Here is a 21,211-nt window from a genome sequence, read left to right as displayed (position 1 = left end):
CACAAAGCTCCTCTACCTGAGATAAGATAAGATATTCAGTAAAGTTATCCATCTTGCTCCCTTTTTTTTCCTTTGGTATCCCATTGTCATTATTTTTGCATTCTACCTTCGTTAAAGTGCCAAGCCTGGTCCATCCTCACATGTTAATCCCCGTACACACACGTCGAACATTTAGTTTCCGCGATCTAACAGTGGTATGAGAGCCTCGCTCGGTTGGTATTGGGCGCTTGTCCTTACCACCCTCTACTAAAATCACCCATTCGCATTTTCCGGCACCAAATTTCATCGACAATGCTGCCTTCATCGTCATTTGCTATTCCTATTTTCGATGGGAATAACTACGATTGTTTATAGACCTTCTTTTTATAAGGAAATGCGGTTAGCTAGCTTCATTAATGACGACATTATGTAAAGACCCCGGACAATATGTTGGCTTGATCCGCCTCTGTAGGGCCCATCTAACATTAAAAAGAAAAAAAAAGAAGAGAAAAGTCAAAAAGAAAAGAAAGCCGTTGCTTCGCTGTGTGCCCAAGAAGAGATAGAGAGAGCGCTCACCGAAGAGAGCACACGTAGAAGAAGAAAAAAGAGGGCAACGGCTTCCGGCAACAATTTCACGGCTAAAAGTTGTCAGCATTGGCTCAAATTTTCAGTATATTGAGAGCAAGGGATACAAGTGGATCGGTTTAGTTCGTTGAGAACCTTATCCGAATTCTTCAATTGCGGTTAGGGTTTCTTATTTCATTTATGTTAATCTACCTTCGTAATGATGGAAATATTGTTGTATTGTTAATGTTGAGCCTCTAGTGTGTGACTAAAGAAAAACAATTTGTGTATCCTACTATTTTTTGTGATTAGCGGAAGTTTTTGGGTCATCTGTGTGGTTTTTCCACGTTGTAAAATCTTGTTGTTATTGTTATCTTTGTTTTCTTATCATTTCGGCATTATATTTACATATTGCGAAATTGTATTTTTTGGAATATTGCTAGTTATTGCTGAGATTAAATTGATTTTGGTCGATTTAGTTTTGGGGAAAATGTTGATCCTGGATTGGGTTGGTTCTTGGTGAATTGTTGCCCGGTTTTGCCCCACACAATAGACTATGTTTATGGCCTTAGACATGTTTCTTTGGTTTGTTCACAATACACTATGCTCATATACACCAGCGTTTGGCAGATGAATGCAACTGTTGCTACGAACGCCAGTTGACTGAACGATCATCACGTGTAACATGCTCACAAGTCACCAACGTCATATTGTCAAAAAGAAGATCGCTTCTCGGTAGTTACCAGCTGCCATATTCATTGCTTAAAACCGAAAAGTTCATCACACGAAGATCCTGTTTTCACGTACATTTCTCTTGATCTCAACAGAAAGAAGGTGAAAGATCCTCAACTTTTTGTAGTTTTTCCCCTTCTGCGTCATGTTTGAAAGTACAAAATTTCATTCATTCTTCAACCAAGCAGTCGAAGCCGGTGCCCACAAGATGATGGAGACCTTTCTGCTTTGAGAATGGTCCTGAAAAGAAGTTGCACCTGTTGGTCATCTCCACAGGACTACCTTTGTTGTTGCCAACTCCAAAAGTCAAAAGGATTTGGTCTTTTGCATTGGAAAGTTTCAAGATTAAACAGGCAAGTTTTTTGAGACAAAAAGCTGAAAATGCCCCAAGTAATCCACATGGTTGAGAATCCGACAACATATACAAATATGCTCATATATTTAAACCAAATAGTTTCCTTAATAGGCGGGACTCTTTTTCCCATGTCCACTTTACAAAGGGAAAAAATCAGCAATGATCTTTCCTTTAAGTAATCCACATGATATTCACCAGAAATGTACAAGAAAAAGAACATACAAAGAAGCAGAACAACGGCCGGCCCTCCCCGCGAGTCCGTTCTTTACAAAGTTCCTGTCTTTCCGCGTTCATACTCCTTCCTTTGCCTGCTTGCGAAAACCGAGGATGCCCTCCCCTCAAATCAATTCATAAACAGAGGTATCGATAACTATTTGCAATGCGCTGGAACAATCGAACCCAAAGAATCGTGCGGAATGATACACATATCGAACTCCTTTCACAATTACACTTCGACTGCGAGAGGCCTTGACGCGGAACTCCTTCGTGCCCTCGACTCCTCAATCTTTTCAGCCACCTCGGCAACAATGAGCCGGGTGAGAAGCAGCCCCATGAGCATCGTGAAAACTGCGCCCCAGCTCGTTGTAGAGATGTAACCCGTTAACAACGGCCCGATGGCAGCCCCGATGGAGCCTGTTCCATTTATGATTGCCGTCACTGTGACAAGTGCTCGCGAATTCCCTCTTAGAGAACTGTGTGTCCCCAAGTCCGCGGAGATGGCCGTCGTTATTAGAGCAAAAGGCCCATTTACAAAAATGCCGGTGATGAACATGAGTGTGATGTTTACTGACAAGGAAACGGATCCATAGCTTCTGTAAAGAAACAGTGCCGGAATAGCGCAGTACACGAAGCTCGCTGCCGTTATGGCCCTAGCGTCTAGGCGGTCGGATATGTAACCGGCCAGGATCCCCCCAATGACTCCTCCATCATCAGACAGTGTAGACAAGTCTCCTGCTGTTTCACTGGACAAGTACTTTCCATCTATAGCTGCAAAATGACAATAAGCACTTGAAAAACAGCATAACACAGTTCTTCGATGGTAAATGAACAGAGTTATATAAAAAGGCGAAACAAAGAGCTTTTAATGGTATTATGATGCATTTTAGACTAAACAAATTCCATAAAGCACAATCCATGACGAAATCACTCTTAAAAGTTGCCCCGCAAGCATATTAAATCATCACAATCGGAATTTACCTGTCCGGCTGATGTAGAAAGGCAGCCAATATAGGAATGTGTACGCAACCAATTTGGCGAAGACGAGTCAAAAAGCAAAAGGCGCCACCCCCGGAATCTTCCACGCTTCCATGAACCCCGCAGCTTGCTCCTTATTCTCCGGATCAGAGCTTAACAATGTTTCTCTCACTTCCTCTCCATTTTCCTTGGGAGGGTTCAGGTCATCGTCTTTATCAGCTCCAAACAGATTCAGGACTGACGGGTAGAAATAAGAAGACCATTAAACCCATAAATGCAATTATGAGAAAGGGCACAACAAAGGACGAACCCCATCCATAGCTCAACATAGCAGAAGCAACCAAAGAACCCATAATACTACCAACAGATGTGTGAGCATTCCATATACCCATGATAAGCCCTCTCTAACTCTTGCCACACCAGTTACCAACTACAGAGACAACCGGAGGCCACCCGGTTGATTGGAACAAACCAGCAACCGTTTGCACAAGGAGAAAATAGTAGAAATTATGTATGTTTGCCCAGTAACCAACACCAAAGAGTGAAGTAAACAAACCAGTTCCAATCATCCGTACCGTTAGGAAAATCCTCAAATTCGTTCTATCACGCAACTGGCCAGAGCAGTACATTCCCACAGCATACACGGAGAGGAAAGCCATGTCGAGGTCACCGAGCAATTCCGTGCCGTCTGATCCATTAAATGGAGCCCAACCACTATCGCTACCCAGTAGTCTGGAAACATTTGTGACTTCAGGAGGGCTAAGGAAATAGCCTCTCCTCCATGGCTGAAACTTGAAGCCTACCTCCGATGACGCAGGATCCAGAGTGCTCTTAACAACGACCGTGGTTTTCCTATTAGCAAGATAGCATGTATAGGCAAAGGAATGTGACTATCAAGACAATACTTTGGTGCGTTCCGAAGGAAAGGGGGCTTCTCTTTATGTACTCAACGAATTGAATACCTAGCGGCTTGCTGTAACTATCTGTTGCTGAAGTCTCTGACAATGAATTCATGTAGGAAAAAAGGATTGCTCTGTTACTGGATACCGATGCTCTATCAGAACAGAACCAGTATGTAACTTCGATGGCCTCCCAGGGAAGCTGAACAGAAAGAGAACGTCCCATTATAAACCAACTGAAAACAGTGAAACTGATGCAACAAGATTGAATGCGACAGCAAAAATCCTGCATAGTTGATTGGTTAATTGCACGCTATAAGGTCATAAAGCGCAACAACTACACGAGCAAAGCCCATTACTACAACTGAATAACTGAATATGCTTCTTGGAAACAAAGTTTCTGGCTTGAGATTCTAAAAAAATGCCGGACAGTTTCGATCTTCATTCAGTAGCTGTACATACTGTTTCCAAGTACTTGATGAGCTTTTTATTAACGTCTATCTTGGAGGACAAGTCCAAAAAACAGAACTGCAACAAGTTAATCATCAATGGAGGAGATCCTAGATTATCCATTGCATCCACAGAACTCTGAACTTTCGTTCTTAAGAATGAACATCAGAATTCAGACAAATAAAAACCAAGAAATCTGACGGACACGATTGACTTTGAAACACCAGCTCACTTTTCTTTATTCATTCGAAAACACCAGCTCACTCACAAACAGAAAGAACGAGTACCCAAAAACTGAAAATGCAAAGAGAAAAACGATCATGCTGAATAAAAGCATTCAAAAATCAAAGAGCGTACGAGCAAAGCAACTCCTTTTGACTGATGTTTGACCTCCAGAAAATCCACACATGGCTCTAATCCAGCTCTTAGTGATTAAGCACTCTCCATCAAGAAATCCACACCATCATCACTCAGGAAATAACCGAAAAATTCATCGACAGAATATGACATTACGGTGGAGAAGCTGAAAAAGTCAACGGGTACACAGAAGTTAAGAGGAGGCATCGTCCAGAGGAGCAATTAATTAATACCCCTTTGCTCGAACAATGTCATCTTTTCTTGTCTTCCTCCTCATAAACCTCTGTTTTGGTCTTTCTTCTCTGTTTCCCCCCGTTTTTCCTTCTCTCTTTCCTTCTCAGCGGCGAAACGAAGAAGAAAGCTGTTGAATGTTGACCCATTTCCTGAACTTTGTAGATCAGTCCACACAATTCTAGCATGTGTCGTACGAACTAGAATGAGTGGCAGATAAACACCATGAGAGGTAGAATTAGTGGACAATGCATGGACAGCATGCAATGTTCAGAGATATTAGACAAGGAATGTCGGTCGAAGAAGGCCTATAAATAGGCTGTAGTGGTTACTGTTCACGAAGTACAAGCGGAAGACACACCCAAAGTTCCTCAACTCGTAATAAGATATCCAATATAGTTTTCCATCTTGCTCCCTTTTTACCTTACTGTCCCATTGTCATTATTTTTGCTATCTCCCTTCCTCGAAGTGCCGAGCCTGTCCCTTCCTCACATGTGATCCCCATGCACACACGTCCAACATTTAGCTTCCGCAATCTAACAGTGGTATGAGAGCCTCGTTCGATTGGTATTGGGCGTTCGTCCTAACCATCCTCTACTAAAATCACTAATCCAAATTTTCCGACACCAAATCCATGGCCAACACTGCCTCATCTTCGTTTCCTATTCCTATTTTCGATGGGAATACTACTACTGTTTATAGACCTTCTATTATAGGATATGCAGTTAGCTAGCTTCATTAATAACAACATTATGTAAAGACCCCTCACAATAGACTATGTTCATGGCCTTAGATATGTTTCTTTGGTTTGTTCACAATAGACTATGCCCATATACACGAGCGTTGGAGGATGAATGATGAGTCGGTTAGGCAACTATTGCTACGAACGCCAGTTGACTGACCAAGTATCACGTGTAACATGCTCACGAGTCACCAACGTCGGATTGTCAAAAAGAAGATCACTTCTCGGTAGTCACCAGCTACCATATCATTGCTTAAAACCGAAAGTTCCTCGCACGAGATTCTATTTTCACAAATATTTCTCGTGATCTCACTAAAAAGATGGTAAAAGACCTTCAGCTTTTTGCAATTTTTTCCCCTTCTGCATCATGTTTGACAATACAAAATTTCATTCATTCTTCAGCCAAGCAGTTGAAGCCGGTACCCACAGGACGATGGGGGAGACCTCTTTCTGCTTTGAGAATTGTCCTGAAAAGAAGCTGCACCTGTTGGACATCTCCCCGGGACTACCTTTGTTGTGGCAAACTCCAAAAGCCAAAGGGATTTGGTCTTTTGCATTGGAAAGTCTTCAAGATTAAACAGACAAGTTTTTTGAGACATAAAGCCCAAAATGCCCCAAGTACTCAAAAGGATTTAATAAAATCATGTCTATATAATGCGCAATGTCCAATTGAGAGTCCGACAACATTTATACTATTTAAACCAAATCGTTTCCTTAATAGGCGGGACTCTGTTTTCCATGTCGGCTTTACAAACTCTTTACGAAGAAAATCAGCAATGATCTTTCCTTTCAAGTAATCCACCTCCCAAATGGGCACAATCACAGCCCACAGGGAACATGATCCACCAGAAATGTACAAGAAAAAGAACATACAAATAACCAGAACAACCGCCAGCCCCCCCGCGAGTCCGTTCTTTTCAAAGTTCCTGTCTTTCCACGTTCATACTCCTTCCTTTTCCCGCTCGCGAAAACCACGGATGCCCTCCCCTCAAATCACTTCATAAACAGAGGTATCGATAACTGCTTGCAATGCGCCTGAACAATCGAACCCCAAGAATTGTAAGTAACGATGCACATATTGAACTCCTTTTGCAATTACACTTCGACCGCGGGAGACCTTGATGCGGAACCCCTTCGCGCCCTCGACTCCTCAATCTTTTCAGCCACCTCAGCAACAATGAGCCTGGTGAGAAGCAGCCCTGCAATTAATGCAGCCACCATGAGCATAATGAAAACTGCGCCCCAGCTCACTGTAGAGATGTAACCCGTTAACAACGGCCCGATGGCAGCCCCGATGGAGCCCGTTCCATCTATGATTGCCGTCACTGTGGCAAGTGCTCGCGAATTCCCTTTCAGTGAACTGTGTGTCCCCAAGTCCGCGGAGACGGCCGTCGTTATTAGAGCATAAGGCCCATTAACAAAAATGCCGGTGATGAACATGAGTGCGATGTTTACAGACAAGGAAACGGATCCATAGCTTCTGTAAAGATAAAGTGCCGGAATAGCGCAGTACGTGAAGCTCGCTGCTGTTATGGCCCTAGCGTCTAGGCGATCGGATATGTGACCCGCCAGGATCCCCCCAACAACTCCTCCAACATCAAACAGTGTAGACAAGTCTCCTGCTGCTTCGCTGGACAAGTACTTTCCATCTATAGCTGCAAAATGACAATAAGTATGTGAATAACAGCATAACACAGTTCTTGGATGGTAAATAAGTATGTGAAAAAAAAAAGCTTTTGATGGTCTTATGATGCATTTTAGACTAAACATATTTCAGAAAGCACAATCCATGACGAAATTACTCTTAAAAGTGCTTTGCAAGCGGATTGAATCCATACAATCAGAAGTACCTGTGTGGCTTATGTAGTAAGGCAGCCAATATAGGAATGTGTACGCAACCAATTTGACAAAGAAGAGGCAAAAAGCAAAAGGCGCCACCCCCGGAATCTTCCACGCTTCAATGAACCCCACTGCTTGCTCCTTGTTCTCCGAATCTGAGCTTAACAAAGGTTCTCTCACTTCCTCTCCATTTTTCTTGGGTGAGTTCAGGTTATCGTCCTTATCAGCTCCAACAGATTCAGGACTGACGGGTAGAAATAAGAAGACCACTAAACCCATAAATGCAATTATGAGACCGGGAACAACAAAGGACCAACCCCATCCATAGCTCAACATAGCAGAAGCAATCAAAGAACCCACAATATTGCCAACAGAAGTGTGAGCATTCCATATACCCATGATAAGCCCTCTCTTACTCTTGCCAAACCAGTTACCGACTACGGCCACAACTGAAGGCCACCCGGTTGATTGGAACAAACCAGCAACCATTTGCATAACGAGAAAGTAGTAGAAATTATGTATGTTTGCCCAATAACCAACACCAAAGAGTGAAGTAAACAGACCAGTTCCAATCATCCCCACCGTTAGGAAAATCCTCAAATTCGTTCTATCACCCAACTGGCCAGAGCAGTACATTCCCGCAGCATACATGGACAGGAAAGCCACATCGAGGTCAGCGAGCAATTCCGATCCGTCTGATCCATTGAACGGGGCCCAACCACTATCACTACCCAGTAGTCCGGAATAATTTCTGCCTTCATGTGGACTAAGGAAATAGCCCGTCCTCCACGGATGAAACTTCAAGCCTACTTCAGATGACGCGGGATCGAGAGTGCTCTTAACGACGCTCGTGGTTTTCCGATTAGCATGATAGCATGTGTACGCAAGGAATGTGACTATCAAGACAATACTTTGGTGCGCTCTGAAGGAAACAGGGCTTCTCTTTATGTACTCGACGAACCGAATTCCTAGCGGCTTGCTGTAACCATCTGTCATTGAAGTCTCTGACAATGGACTCATGTAGGAGCTAAGGATTGCTCCGTTACTGGACACAGACGCTCAATAGGAACCCGAACCAGTATGCTAACTTCGATAGCCTCCCACCTGAAGCTGAAAAGAAAGAGAACGTCCCATTATAAAGCAAACGAAAATATGCAACAAGATTAAGCTAATTAATGCTCGACGAATGCCACGACAACAAAATCCAGCATTGTTCATCAGTTAATTGCACGCTGTAAGGTCATAAAGCGCAACAGTTACACGAGCAAAGCCGATTCCTGCGTTTAAATAATTGAATGCGCTTCCGGGAAACAAAGTTTCTGGCTCGACCTTCTTGAATAGCTGTAAATACCGTTTCCAAGTACTTGCTGATTTCTTATTCACATTTATCACGGAGGACAAGTCCAAAAAGCAGAACAACAAGAAGTTATTTATTACAATGGAGGAGACTCAAGATGATCCATTGCTTTGCTTACATAGAGCTCTGAACTTTTGTTCTTTGGAACTCCGATGTCAAACATCATCTAATGGTGGTTGCAGTAAAATTCAGGGCGAGCCCACATACGAATACCAGAATTCAGAAAAATAAGAACCAAGAAATCTGATATACACCTTTGACCATTTTAAACACCAGCTCACTGCAAACAGATATTTGAGCACCCAGAAACTGAAAATGCAAATAGAAAAACGATCACGCTGAATAAGAGTTTCCAAGAATCAAAGAACGCACAAGCAAAGCAACTCCTTTCGACCGATGTCTGAGCTCGAAAAGAACCACCGACGGCTCTGATCCAGATCTCAGTGATAACCACTCCCCACCAAGAAATCCATAACATTACTCAAGGGGGTACACAAAAGTCAAGGGAGGGACACAAAAGTCAAGAGGACGGGCCTGTCCGGAGAGAGCAAATCAGTACCTCTTTGCTCGAACAATGTTTTCTTTTCTTGCCTCCCTCCTCTTGAACCTCTGTTCTGGTCTTCCTCCTCTGTTTTCCCCCCGTCTTTTCCTCCTCAGTGGCGTAACGAAGAAGAAGAAGAACAAGAAGAAGCAGAGGAGGAGGAGGAAGAGGAAAGGCGTTCCGAAGAAGAAAGCTCTCCGCTTTTTAGTTGCGATGGAAGCAAGGTCAGAGAGAGTTTGTCAGAGTGTAGGACGGAATGGTGACTATAAAATAGAGAAAATTGTCACCCCCCCAACCCAAGCCAAGAGAGAAATATTTCTACGGAGGTGAAATACCAACTCTGCCCTTTCCCCTCTCTCTCTCTCGCTCCCTCCCCCTCTCTCTCTCTCCCGCGAGCATGGTTTAGGAAAGCCAAAATGACACGTGTCCCAACTAAATGAAAAAATAGAAAAGATCGACCGATCAAATCGCCAGATCAAACTCGAGGTCGTGAGGACACACCTTGTCAACATCTTTGGGTTTTTCTTCTTAATTCGTCCCTCTTTGGTCCGATCGAAGACGGTAGTGCACAGACTTGATTGTTCCTTAGAGTTCTCCGCACGTTCGCTCTATTTCCCCCTATATAATTGGTCTCACCCTATCAGCAGTTTAACAAGATTGGTACAGCACTAATCATAAGCCGGGACTTCTTTTGGATTTTTTTGTGTTCGATTAAGATGTAATCTCGTCAAAAAATTAGAGCTTTCACTTTCACGAGAGCCTTCCTGACCTTTCCCCATCTCCTCTGAGAATGGCTCTATGGATACATTTTTTATTTTAATATATCGGTGTTCGCATGCCTCGTATCCTCAATTTTTCATGTATCTTTATCTTCCCTATAGAGAGGGATATCCTTCAGAAGTTTTATATCCTGATAATCCTCAGGTTTTTCACGAGAACCGAAATGGAACCTTTTAAGGACCTGTTCAAGTCCAAATCGGTCTCATCCACTCAGCAGTTTAATGAGATGGTATAGGACGGACAAAAATAAAAGGGAAGGAATCAAGAAGAGGGCATAAGTGAAAAAGAAAGGTCCAATCTTTGGTGGTGCTCTCTAGCATGTTAATGTTGATTGTTTATTCCGGTCAAAATGTTTACGAGGAAAACAGAAGATTACAAGTCCGTTTGTTTGAAAAAAAACCTTTTCTGGAAAATTGTTTTCCTACTTTCGATGTTTGGACGACGGAAAACATTCTTTATGGATTGAAAACAATAAGGCTAGATTGGGGGCAAAACGATGTTCCCTTCTGTCAATAAGGAAATCACTTTCTCTAAATCACCAAACAAATAACAACTACACAGTTTTCCTTATCGAAAATGGTTTTTATGGAAAATATATTTTTTTATTATTAAGTTTTTATGGAAATAAAGGCAGCTTAAAATGTCTTTGATGATTGAAGATGGTGGAGATCTATCAACACGCATAATCCTAATGCATCTCAACGTGCGTTTCTAAGTGAGGGTGTTGGTTTAGGGTCATTACTATTCATCAAGTAACAAGAAGACTCTGTTGTATGACTTGGTGAGTACGGCTTTGTACATGGAAATTTTTTTTTTTTTTTTACTTTTTTGATGTTCAAAACGTGATTGCCATATTTAACGCTTGGATCTAGTCTTCTTAATAATTTTCAAAAAATCGTTGGGACATTTGCAAAAATAATCTGCTGTTTTAATCCATATATCAAACATCCTCGTCGTATTTTTAAAGTTTATAATTACCACCCTCCCTTTTTACAATGAATATCGAGTTGCACATCTCACTTGCACATGCTTTATTAGATTGTCAATTTATTGGCCTTGTGTCTTTGTAGTGACATTATGGTAGTTTAAGCAATGTCTTTGTCACAATTACAAAAGAAACATTAGTAAATGACAAAAGAATTCTCTTAGGGTTGGCGCATTGGGAGACCTTCACTCGGGAACTAGATGTCATCTACTTGAATCCCATTAACTGCATGCAAACTACTCTATATCATGGCCACCTGCATAGGCCAAATTAAAGGCCTCCACGTTTGACCTGTATCCCTTGACATTCGGCGGCGTGACCAGCCTCGATTCTCTATATCAAGGTTGCCACACTGCATAATCTTTATCCATGAATCATCTTCATCCCCTTACGATATATACGCGTCAAGTCATTTACTTTTTGAGCTTTGGTTGTTGGCCCTTCAAATCTTCTAAACATCTGGAATTCGGTATTTCTATTGACCTTAGCATTTTGAGATTTAATGACTTCAGTAGGGGATCATTGAGAAACTCTCATGACAAGCAACTAATGACATAACTTTTATCACTTACCATCTGACATTCGAGTCCAATAGAATTGTCGACTCTTCTCTCGCACTCTCTGCTTCATCCCGCTTTTGGTTTTGCACATGCACAACACTACCCCTTCCTCGGACCTCGAGACAAAACCTTATTAACAACTTCTACATAAAGAAAACGGGAATGCGGAATGCTTACGAACATGGTGTAATTAACAAAGCTTCAAAATATGTTGTCGTTCTAGGTAATGGGAATGCGGCTCAATGTACGTGGATTCACGCACGATTGATTTGATAGAATGATGCACGCGTATAATTTTAACTTGCCCGAATCAGATTTGTACACAAAGATATCTACAAAATCTACATATTATTTTTTTTTGTCGACGCTTCGAAAGGGCAAGCTTCCTTTTTGCAAATTCAAAGGTTAAATGTGAGTAGGTCAACAAAAGGGAAGCGGGACGTCAAGCCCGGTAACCGGAGTTTGTTATCGGGTGGGCTATTAAAGTGATGGAATGTTACTAATCGGTCGGACCAATGGAAGGACGGGTTATCATTCTATAATCTATGCTTGTCTGGTATGCCGCTTCTCTCGAGGTGAAAAGATCCCTCAATCACCACGGCTATGCTAAGATTATAAAAGAAAAAAATTGAATAGGGAAATGGGACAACACTCAATTGGGTCGATGTCCACGTTCTTCACTGTCCTTCTCGAGATGCACTTACGTCTTTGTCGGACAAAGCGTCCCGGAAGCGAACTCTTACTTTCAAGTTTCATCCAATTCGAGACGGAACTCCTCCATCATTGGGGGGCCCCCCTTATCAATGCTCGTTGAATTTTATCGAATTTTGCACACTAGAAGACGTGGCGACACACACTCCATAATGGTTCGCTGCTTTCAGAATCACTTAATTAAAGACCAAAATTCAACCAAGCACGAGTTGCGTCAAAAGAGTGCTTAGTCATGCTAAGCTCGGCAGTAAACGCGAGTTGCGATGTTAAGGTGCGAAGTGGAACCGAGACAACGATCTGACGAAATCCATCCACGGTGCTCCCCTCACGTCAATCTTTTTACTCTTCTCGGGGAAGAAAACGAAACGAATCGATCAAAGCAACATCAATTTGGCCAGAAAGAAAAGAAAGAGCTTCTTGATAACGAGATGGTTGAGCATTGACCGCCTTGAGAAGAGAAAGCTCAATAGCAAATAGCAATTGCTAATTGGAGATGGCAATTCGAGGGCGCCGCCTACCGTTCTCGAAAGTGGCATCGCGCTTACCGGACCCCTTTTTCGACGTTGAATCGGAAAGATTTTTCCGGGTTAGGATCCGTCTGAACGGCTAAGGCTTGTTATGTTTCAATCGATCGTTGAAAAATTACAGAAGCAAAAAGCAAGGTGCCTAGGGGGGAGTTTTCACCGAGGCAAAATTGTGTAGGGGCAGAATAGTCATTGCGGGAGTCGGGCCCCGCTCGAAAAATGATAGGGGAGAAAAGTACGTGGGGGGGCGTGGCGAAATGGCGCAATAGCATATTGGAATCTCCGCGAAGTATATTCCTGACGTGTACGTTCTGATGACTTTCGCTTAAATAATTGAATGACATTTAATGCATAATAATAATACAATATTCACCGACCTCACCTAAATAATCCGATTGGACCCACCACGTCGCCATTTCGATGCCGATTTTTTTCTTCTTCTGGCAAGCTCACTTGATATCACAAATTCTCAAATTTAAAGGAAAAAATAGAAATACGAACGGAAAGAAAGAAATAGTCTATTGAAAATCGTAATTTCGTATCGATTGGAGTTATTTTTTGGTTCGAATCCATTTGGTTAGTAAATTAGTTTTTTTTTTCTGTTTTTCGCCCGAATTGTTTAATAAAACCTGTTGAGAAAAACAAATAAAAGGAGGCCCCCACGAATCGTGGACGGAGGGGGGCGGGCGTACGGAGATTTGGTGACGTGGACGAACGAGTGGGAGTTTCTCGCTTTTGGTGGATACGATGGCGTGAGCGATCAGAGAGGGCACGTGGACTGCACGAGCTCTCCGGGGGGAGAGCCCCTGTTTGATGTGTCACTTCGTCAGCGAGGGAAAGGGCGCAGGAAATTTCGTGAGTTGGCGTTTTTCCAAAGCGATTCTTGCGGTTTGAATGAACGGAGCTCGTTGACGGGAGATCTTTGGATAATCGCAATTGTGGGAGCGGGGGACACATCTGCCTTTCGGACACGATCCTAATTCGAAGCCGTCACGGTCCGATCAATATATACCAAGGAAATGAGAGAAGCTTATGGATGATACGAACCAGGCTCCGTCGCCCCCCCCCCCCCGACGGGTGCACATGAAGCAATCGATTTTGCTAAAGAAGGGGCGGAAAAGGGATGTGAACCAAAAGTTGCCGCTTTGTTAGGGAGAGATTCGAAATCGCTTCATTTTCTTTTTTTGAAACGATTGCACCCACTTCTCGTGCGGCTATTTCTAGTCTAACGGGGAACAAGTATGGGTGATCGGTTCTCACTCTGGAACTGAAAACCATCCGTGAAGTACTGGTTTCAAAATATTGGGACCGAGAACTGTGTGGTCCAATTTTTGGGTGGATCCATGGAACCGGTCGAAATGTTCCCGGTAAATCCATCCATTGTTCTCCATGATCCTTGCACCACCGCACCTGCCTGCCCTAGATGAGCTCCAACTTTGCCGAGACCACATGCGGTTTAGCACTACACTGCCGTCGCCTCATCGACGATGCCAGCCTTTTGCCGTGACAACCTCAAGGCAGTGAGCTTTGCCGAGCCATGAAGTAATAGCCTCATGCCAAAACTTTGCCAAGATCTCCATCAACGAAGTTGCCAATTCTTCACTGTACTTTCACTCTCTCGTTGCCCACACCACCGCCTCCATACGACTTCGATTCAGCCACAAATCTATGATCTGCTGCTAGACGCTCCTGTTGGTCCTTGTTCCCTGTCGGTTTTTCCTTCACAATTGGAGTTCACTTATCGCTGCTCGTTGCATGTGATCTTTGCTATCAATTTCTTGGTCAAACTTAGTGGTCTTCACTATCCAGGTGTCCTCGCTCTTACTGCCAAACTGACTAGTGTGGCCGTGGGTTCAAAGTTAATGCCCTATTTTCTCTAGCGATCAGAGCGAGAGCGACAGAGAGCGACAGAGGAAGCGACAAGGACGGAGGTGATTGAGAGCGAGAGTGACAGAGGGATTGACGGGGTCGGAGGCCACCGAGAGCGAGAGGGAGAGAGGGAGGCAACGCTGCGAGATGAGCGAGAGTGACAGAGGAGGTTTGAGGAGTAACCACTTTTGGGCAATCCAAGCATATTTTGACACTTTAGATGTACCACGGTCATGTGTAAAGTCGACACATTTGGTTTTGTTTTGCTTGACAGTTTGTGCATGGCACGTTCGATTATCTATGTAACTACTCCAATAAAGTGCCCAACCCATCGAGTCCCAAACATTGAGCATTCCCACTATTAAGTGTCTGAAAATGTCCCAATGGACAACCAACCTAAATGAAGCTAACGAAACGGACAACAATAGGATTTTTGAATTTGTCCAGATTAGACCTACGGCAATAGGTAAGCGAGCGGGGCATTTTAACTTGACTGAATGACACCATACGGCAAAAGTCTGATCGAGTAAAAGTGTAATTCGTGTCGCTGCTCCACCACCTCCAATAACAACATATCCAAGCTATGGAAAGATATTTGTCAATACACTTTTCGGGTGACATACAAAAATACAGCTTTGGAAATTTTATTTTAGAAAATAGATATGCAGCTCAGCACTTTATGCTAAAAGCGCCCAGCAAGCCAGCATTTCAAGAAGCCTACGCAGGTACCGCCTGCTTCGACTGCACACTCTCTTTTCCACACAAACACATGCCTACAGAGTATAGATGACCAACAGCGTTCACAAATCGTTTCAAAAGCTAATACTTCATCACATGGAGGGGGCTAGGATCTTAACAGGACGAAAAGACCAGGAAAAAATTCACATATGCCAACAGAACTTCATCACCAACAGGATAAACCTCATCCTCAAAATATATCAGCTCCGAATTCGACCCAAGGAGCATTGTAACCTCGGGTGGAATGACGGGAAGACCAGGCAACAGTAAAGGAGCAAAATACTCAGATAATTCCACCAATATTCCCTTTCTCAGGGCGAAATTTTTTTTCAAGTAGTTTACACAGCCAATCCTACGGATATGATAAATTGGTCCTCTATTTCACATATTTTATCAATACACATTTTGACAGGGAGTAATTGAATGATGTTCCACTGTATGGAACCGTCCATTGTAACACAAAAACACTACTAATACAGCGAGAAACATGTACCCTGAAGCGAGATGGATAACCAATAACCTGCCTTTCCTGCAGACCTACAATTAAAACATGCTATTTTGGCTGTTAAGATAATGAGTTTACCTCTGTTCTAGCACTACGTAGTTTGCAAATTCTGTGGCCCAGTGACCGGCTTCCATCCATAACAAACATCACTTGCCTAAGAAAGTTGCATAATGGGCGACCGCAAAGAAGCTACAAAATCACTCTGTAAAAGTTCAAGGTGAAGCCGACCAGATCCCAGAGATTGTAACTATTTGTACAAAGGTTACCTTCCTTACAACGTGGCGTAGCTATACGAAGGCTCACACACGTACATCTTTCTGCCATTCGAACTCCCCCGTACAGAAGCTTAAGCCAGTTAAAGGCAATGGGAGGATTATGAGTAAAATATACCTGCCTTTATTCGAAATGATCAGAAGGAGATGAAACCTAAGTTCGAAATCATCTTCAAGAAGCTCACATCAACCTCAAATAAATCAAAAGGATATATAAGTTAAGCGAATGGCTGAATCACATGATAAATAATGTAGAGAACGAAAAAAGAAAACAGTCGAGCTATACACAAGGTAATAAACCAAATGCTGCACTGGTGAGAAGAGAGCTTAAGGTTACCTTAAGATCAAGGGAATAATCAAAATCCCTTGCAGCATTTGCATTCATACATTTTTGGAGCTTGTCCTCTTAAAAACTTGAAAAAAAGAGTAACCCCAACCAGTCAATTGCTTTAATTAGAAGGAAAGGGCAGGTACTCTGAATCAACCTTTCAGAGGTAATCAGAAGAAAGAAATCTGGTTCAAACAAAAGTCTAAAAACAGAATAATGGGAGTTACAACAACAAAACGCTACCTACCTCAACCCTGTTCTCCTTTAACTACACTGATCAGAGGGAGATCGTAATACTCTCAACAAAGCTGTGATATAGGAAAAAGGAGTTTTACACACCGCAAGAAATCACTGGAGAGTTAAGCAAGGGTGATACTCTCTGAGATAAAAATCTACCTTAATAAGTTTAGAGCTTCATTCAGCTATATATTCCAAATTTCAGTGATCGGGACTTCTAGATGAACCCCTGTAACCATGCCTGACAGGGGAGCGAGACCCACTTCTGTCTTGGTACCGATCCCTGGCACCATCTCTACCTTTTCTGGATCTCCAATCCATTCCTCTACCTCCATCATAACTACCTCTACCATTCCTCTCTCGTGACCTCTCGCGATCTCGACCACGTTCCCGGTAGCGATCCCGTTCCCTCTCTCTGTCTCTGCCCCGATCCCTGTCCCGCTCCTGATCACGATATCTATCCCCATCTCTCGATCCACTTCTTCTACTCTCGTGCTCCTTTTCCCTTTGCTTCTTCCTCTCTTCAGCTTCTTTCTCCCTAGCCAGCCTTTCCTCTTCCCTCTTCTTCTCCTTAGCAGTCTGGAAGAGCAACAAACTTTAATTAGTCAGTGAAAGAAAGCTCTGCTTGCATCGAAAGCCTTCTTAATAGACATCATACCTTATACTCTGTGATGAAATCCCGAACCATACCATAACCCACATGCTGTTTCCCTGTGACATGAGATTGAATCCTTTCAGCTGCATCATTTGCCACTAGGAAAGAACCACATATCTCACAAAGAGCCATCTTTTTCTCCTGCGTAAGCATCAATAGCTTCTCATTCTGAGGTTGCTGCGTCAAGGATGTCTTTTCAGCATTAAGCAACTCCACCTGTGAAAGGGTTTCACCAATTCTGTCGAGTTTAAGACCGTGAATCTAGATGATATATACATCAAATGATACCTTTCTATGAAGAGCTATTGCTGAGAAGGGGTGTCCACTGTTTGAAATGTCTCAGTTGGAAATTAAACATTATTTCCACACAGAAAAAAGGACCTTTTCTTGGCATACACCAGAAAATTTCATGCAACAATGGAAACAAGGGATGACCAGATACCTTTCTCATGAGTGCTTCAGCTTCATCAACTTTTCCAGCTTCACCAAGGGATTCTACTTGTTCAAGCAGGTTCTTAATTTTCTCCTCCAGCACAGATAGTTGTTCAGATTTTTCAGCCGACAGCGCAGCAGGGGGGGCAGGTTCAACCTCCTGAGCAAGGCGTTCCCGCCCACGTCTAACTCTTCTATCTAAATCAGAAACCTGCACAAGAGTAATTATATGTAGGTATTACAGATTTGAGAATGCTCAATTGAAAACAACAGGTGACTTACCAATTTCTCACAGAACTGGCAAAGTTCTGCTTCAAACTTGGCGACAAAGGTGTCGTGTCTAGGAGACTTCTCAAAGCTGAGGCTCAAACAAAAGATGATTACAATAAAGCGTGACACTAAATCACAAGTAGTAGCTAATACGTAACAATCACAAAATGGTCAGATTGCAATAGCATATGTAGAAGTTCAGGATGCATCTCTCTCTCTCTGAGCCACATGCTTTATTGTTCTGTTACAGTAACAACATAAACATGAGGATACAAGGTTCTAGTTGTATTAGTTGCTTTCCCAGTAGAGCAAATGCTTTCAGATTTATATCCTCTATGTCCTTGCTTAATTTCGTGCACGAGCCACTTCAGGGTAGGGACACATGTTTGAACTTGTTATTCTATCCTAAAATTGGCTTGTGAGGCAACAAGTGCAACCACCAAAGCAAGGGAGTACACCCTATAAATACCCCAAAAGAACTGGGCTAAGTTTGACTGAATTTGGCACTCCAAGTCCAGGTGTAAGTAATAGCTTTTCAAAAACGTAAGTAATACTGACTGAATGCAATCGTGCCTTACTTTTCCCAAAGCAAGAACTTCAAGAGGGGGAAAACCCAAACTTAGCATGGCTTGTCCCTCTATCATAAAATAAGTTTTAGACCATGCTTCCGTTGCCAAGCAATAACTTAAGTAAATCAGTCCACATTTAGAAACTTTCGTAACCCTCAACAATTATGCATCGACCTATTGGATGTGAATCAATAACCCCGGCACTGAGGATCTTTGGAGAAAAGCAATCACATGAGAAATAAAAGCATAGCCTCTAAACAATCTCAACAAAGGCAATCACCACGAATTCCTCTTTTCTCGTAGCATTTGCTGCAATGTCATAAGTAAATCTGCGGAAAGTAAAACAGAAGAATTTGTTCTACTCAAACCCGCACCTCTCTTTCAACTTCAAATCATGAATTCTCGGGCATGGTCCTGAAGGAGACAAAAAATGGAGGTCATGAGTGGGCAAAATAATGGCACTCAACACACATGTCAACCATGATTTGTTGCTGAAACAGATTGTAGCAGAAGAAATTACTAATTTGCAATTTCTCTTATCACCGCCTGAAGCTGAGAATCACGAAACAAGCATCAAAAGGGTAAACATATCTGAAACTAAGATGTGCGTTGTCTCCAGAAATCACAATACACAATCGTACACCCATTATTTTGGATATGAATTTCCCCACTTCTCATGCCATTCAGGCCTGAGAAGTACATGCAAAAAATCACACCACTGTGGCTACAGCAATGTTGACCATATCGTGTTTCCTTATCATTCTCCTGCCAAAAACTTGTATACTGCTTATCCTAAACAGACAGTCAATGACTCGTGAAGGGACAGGGCTTATATAACAACAAAAGCACGGACTCTTCGAAAAACCGAAAGCAGCAAGGAAGTTAAAATCGTCTTCCGGAGTTGGTCAAAGAGAACTTTAGAGAAACAAACGAATCACGCATTAGCATCAAAGCTAAGACTAGGAAAGACACAAAAACAGAGAGCAAATTCGGATGGTAACACACCGAGGTCGCTTCGAGTGTTGACGAAGAGATCATGAGGGCAGAACCGCACCATGTAAAACGCACAAACCTCCTTATCGTCCCACTTGATCTCCCGGTAACCCCTCCTCTCTTCCTCAGTCAAATTCCGAGCTGGAAAAATCCACCCAAGAAAGATTTTAGGGCTCAATCAACAATTTCAACGACAAACACAAACGCACGAACGCCCGATCGACCAGTCCCCATACAGCACGACGGGGTAAAAAAACAAGGGCGCGGTAAGGAACCGCATTGATAAACCTAAATCGAACACGAAATTCAGCCAACAAGTCTCGGAGCCCTATCGAACCGACCGGCGGCGAATCCGAAAACCGACTCTCGACACATCGTACGCCACACGACGACAGACCAGGCGATAAAACGAAACATCAGATGCGAGAGCTGAATCGGCAATGGGCGGCGACGATGGTTTCACGTCCAACTGGACCCCGATCAAGCGACCGTACCGGAAGCGGAGGGAGGAGTACCTGAGCCCATGAGCTCGTCCAGCAAGGCTCGCTGCGCGTCCATCGTCGGGGGAATTGCGACGGACCGGAGGAGGAAGAAGAAGAGGAGGAGGAGGAGGAGGAGGAGAATAGAAAAGCGCTGGACTGCGACGGTGTGGCTATGGAGTGGCGTTTCTTCTTCCCAGAGAGAGAGAGAGAGAGGGGATTTATTTTGGAAAGTGAATATATACTGCGCTGAGAAAGAATGAAAAAAGAAAATCCCTATTAACGAGGGGAAGGGCGAGCCGGGTCCGGGTCCGGATTCGGATTCGGATTCGGATTTGGATTGAGCTTTCGGTGATGGGCCAAGCCCGACATGGAATCCGGGCTGAAAGAGTCTCGTCTGGGCTGGCCCGTGGCATGAGAAATTGGTAGCGAGATTGTCGAGTTTGGGGACGGGTTGGGCCTGCCCTTGGGAAGCTTGGCCCATGAAACTTTCCGACAACCACAATTGTGATCACCACGAGATTTTAGTAAGGGGTGAGCGGTTCCAGGGTCGATCCAGGTTCCACCTGGTACCTATCCTGCATACTCTAGAACTCAAAACCTACCTTGTCACAAGTTTCAAGATCGGTTCAAAGATTTACCCAGGTTCTACATGTAGTCTTAATTGAACTATTGCAATGAATCATTATCTTTAATGATTATTATTTGCTGTTATAATTTACAGACCACAACTTATATTTAGACACACGAAGAATATGAAACATTAACAAAGTAAAAGTCTCGAGATCATGGATATCGCTGGAAAATGAAAGCTCAGACTAGTGGTTTTAGATTATACACTCATCTTAGAGGTTATGGAATACCGCAAGATTGCATGGAGACATAAAACATAAAAAACATAGAAACTCGTTCCAAGTTCTAGGTAGAACCTACCTTGTCGAAATCAATTCTTCAATTTTTGAAACCTGAAATTTACCCTACATACCCTGGAACCTAAAATCGAACCAGTTTTCATCGGTTCTCAATTATACTCCGAAACCATCCTACCAAAATGGGTGGTCCGG

At 43.1% G+C, this 21,211-nt stretch overlaps 2 protein-coding genes and 1 pseudogene across 4 annotated transcripts; all 3 read right to left on the bottom strand.

Annotated features, from left to right (window-relative positions):
* Positions 1 to 1,715: 1,715 nt before the first annotated feature.
* LOC115683215 (putative glycerol-3-phosphate transporter 1) lies at positions 1,716 to 4,521 on the bottom strand (annotated as a pseudogene).
* Positions 4,522 to 6,134: 1,613 nt separating this feature from the next.
* Positions 6,135 to 9,496, bottom strand: LOC115683214 (putative glycerol-3-phosphate transporter 1). Of its 2 annotated transcripts, none has more exons than XM_030607669.2 (3): positions 9,072 to 9,496; positions 7,354 to 8,452; positions 6,135 to 7,158 (listed from the first exon to the last, which is right to left on the bottom strand). In XM_030607669.2, the coding sequence occupies exons 2-3, from the start codon at positions 8,360 to 8,362 to the stop codon at positions 6,599 to 6,601; spliced, it is 1,569 nt and encodes a 522-aa protein (XP_030463529.1). In that variant the 5' UTR covers positions 8,363 to 8,452; positions 9,072 to 9,496; the 3' UTR covers positions 6,135 to 6,598. The 2 variants fall into 2 exon arrangements, with proteins under 2 accessions (XP_030463529.1, XP_030463531.1); XM_030607671.2 differs by having other exon boundaries at positions 9,259 to 9,496.
* A 7,115-nt stretch (positions 9,497 to 16,611) lies between these two features.
* Positions 16,612 to 20,337, bottom strand: LOC115683103 (uncharacterized). Of its 2 annotated transcripts, XM_030607532.2 has the most exons (8): positions 20,184 to 20,337; positions 19,681 to 19,809; positions 19,050 to 19,089; positions 18,119 to 18,194; positions 17,847 to 18,047; positions 17,408 to 17,620; positions 16,909 to 17,328; positions 16,612 to 16,820 (listed from the first exon to the last, which is right to left on the bottom strand). In XM_030607532.2, exons 1-7 carry the CDS (start codon positions 20,224 to 20,226, stop codon positions 16,951 to 16,953), a joined length of 1,080 nt encoding a protein of 359 aa, XP_030463392.1. In that variant the 5' UTR covers positions 20,227 to 20,337; the 3' UTR covers positions 16,612 to 16,820; positions 16,909 to 16,950. The 2 variants fall into 2 exon arrangements, with proteins under 2 accessions (XP_030463392.1, XP_030463390.1); XM_030607530.2 differs by having other exon boundaries at positions 16,612 to 17,328.
* Positions 20,338 to 21,211: the final 874 nt, after the last annotated feature.

Source organism: Syzygium oleosum, unplaced genomic scaffold (assembly GCF_021117445.2).
Source record: "Syzygium oleosum isolate NSW1041296 unplaced genomic scaffold, Sole_v2.1 Sole_v2.31, whole genome shotgun sequence".
In the NCBI taxonomy this organism is placed as follows: domain Eukaryota; kingdom Viridiplantae; phylum Streptophyta; class Magnoliopsida; order Myrtales; family Myrtaceae; genus Syzygium; species Syzygium oleosum.
The sequence above is the reverse complement of the archived record's forward strand: the minus strand, read 5'-3'. Positions and strand labels throughout refer to the sequence as shown.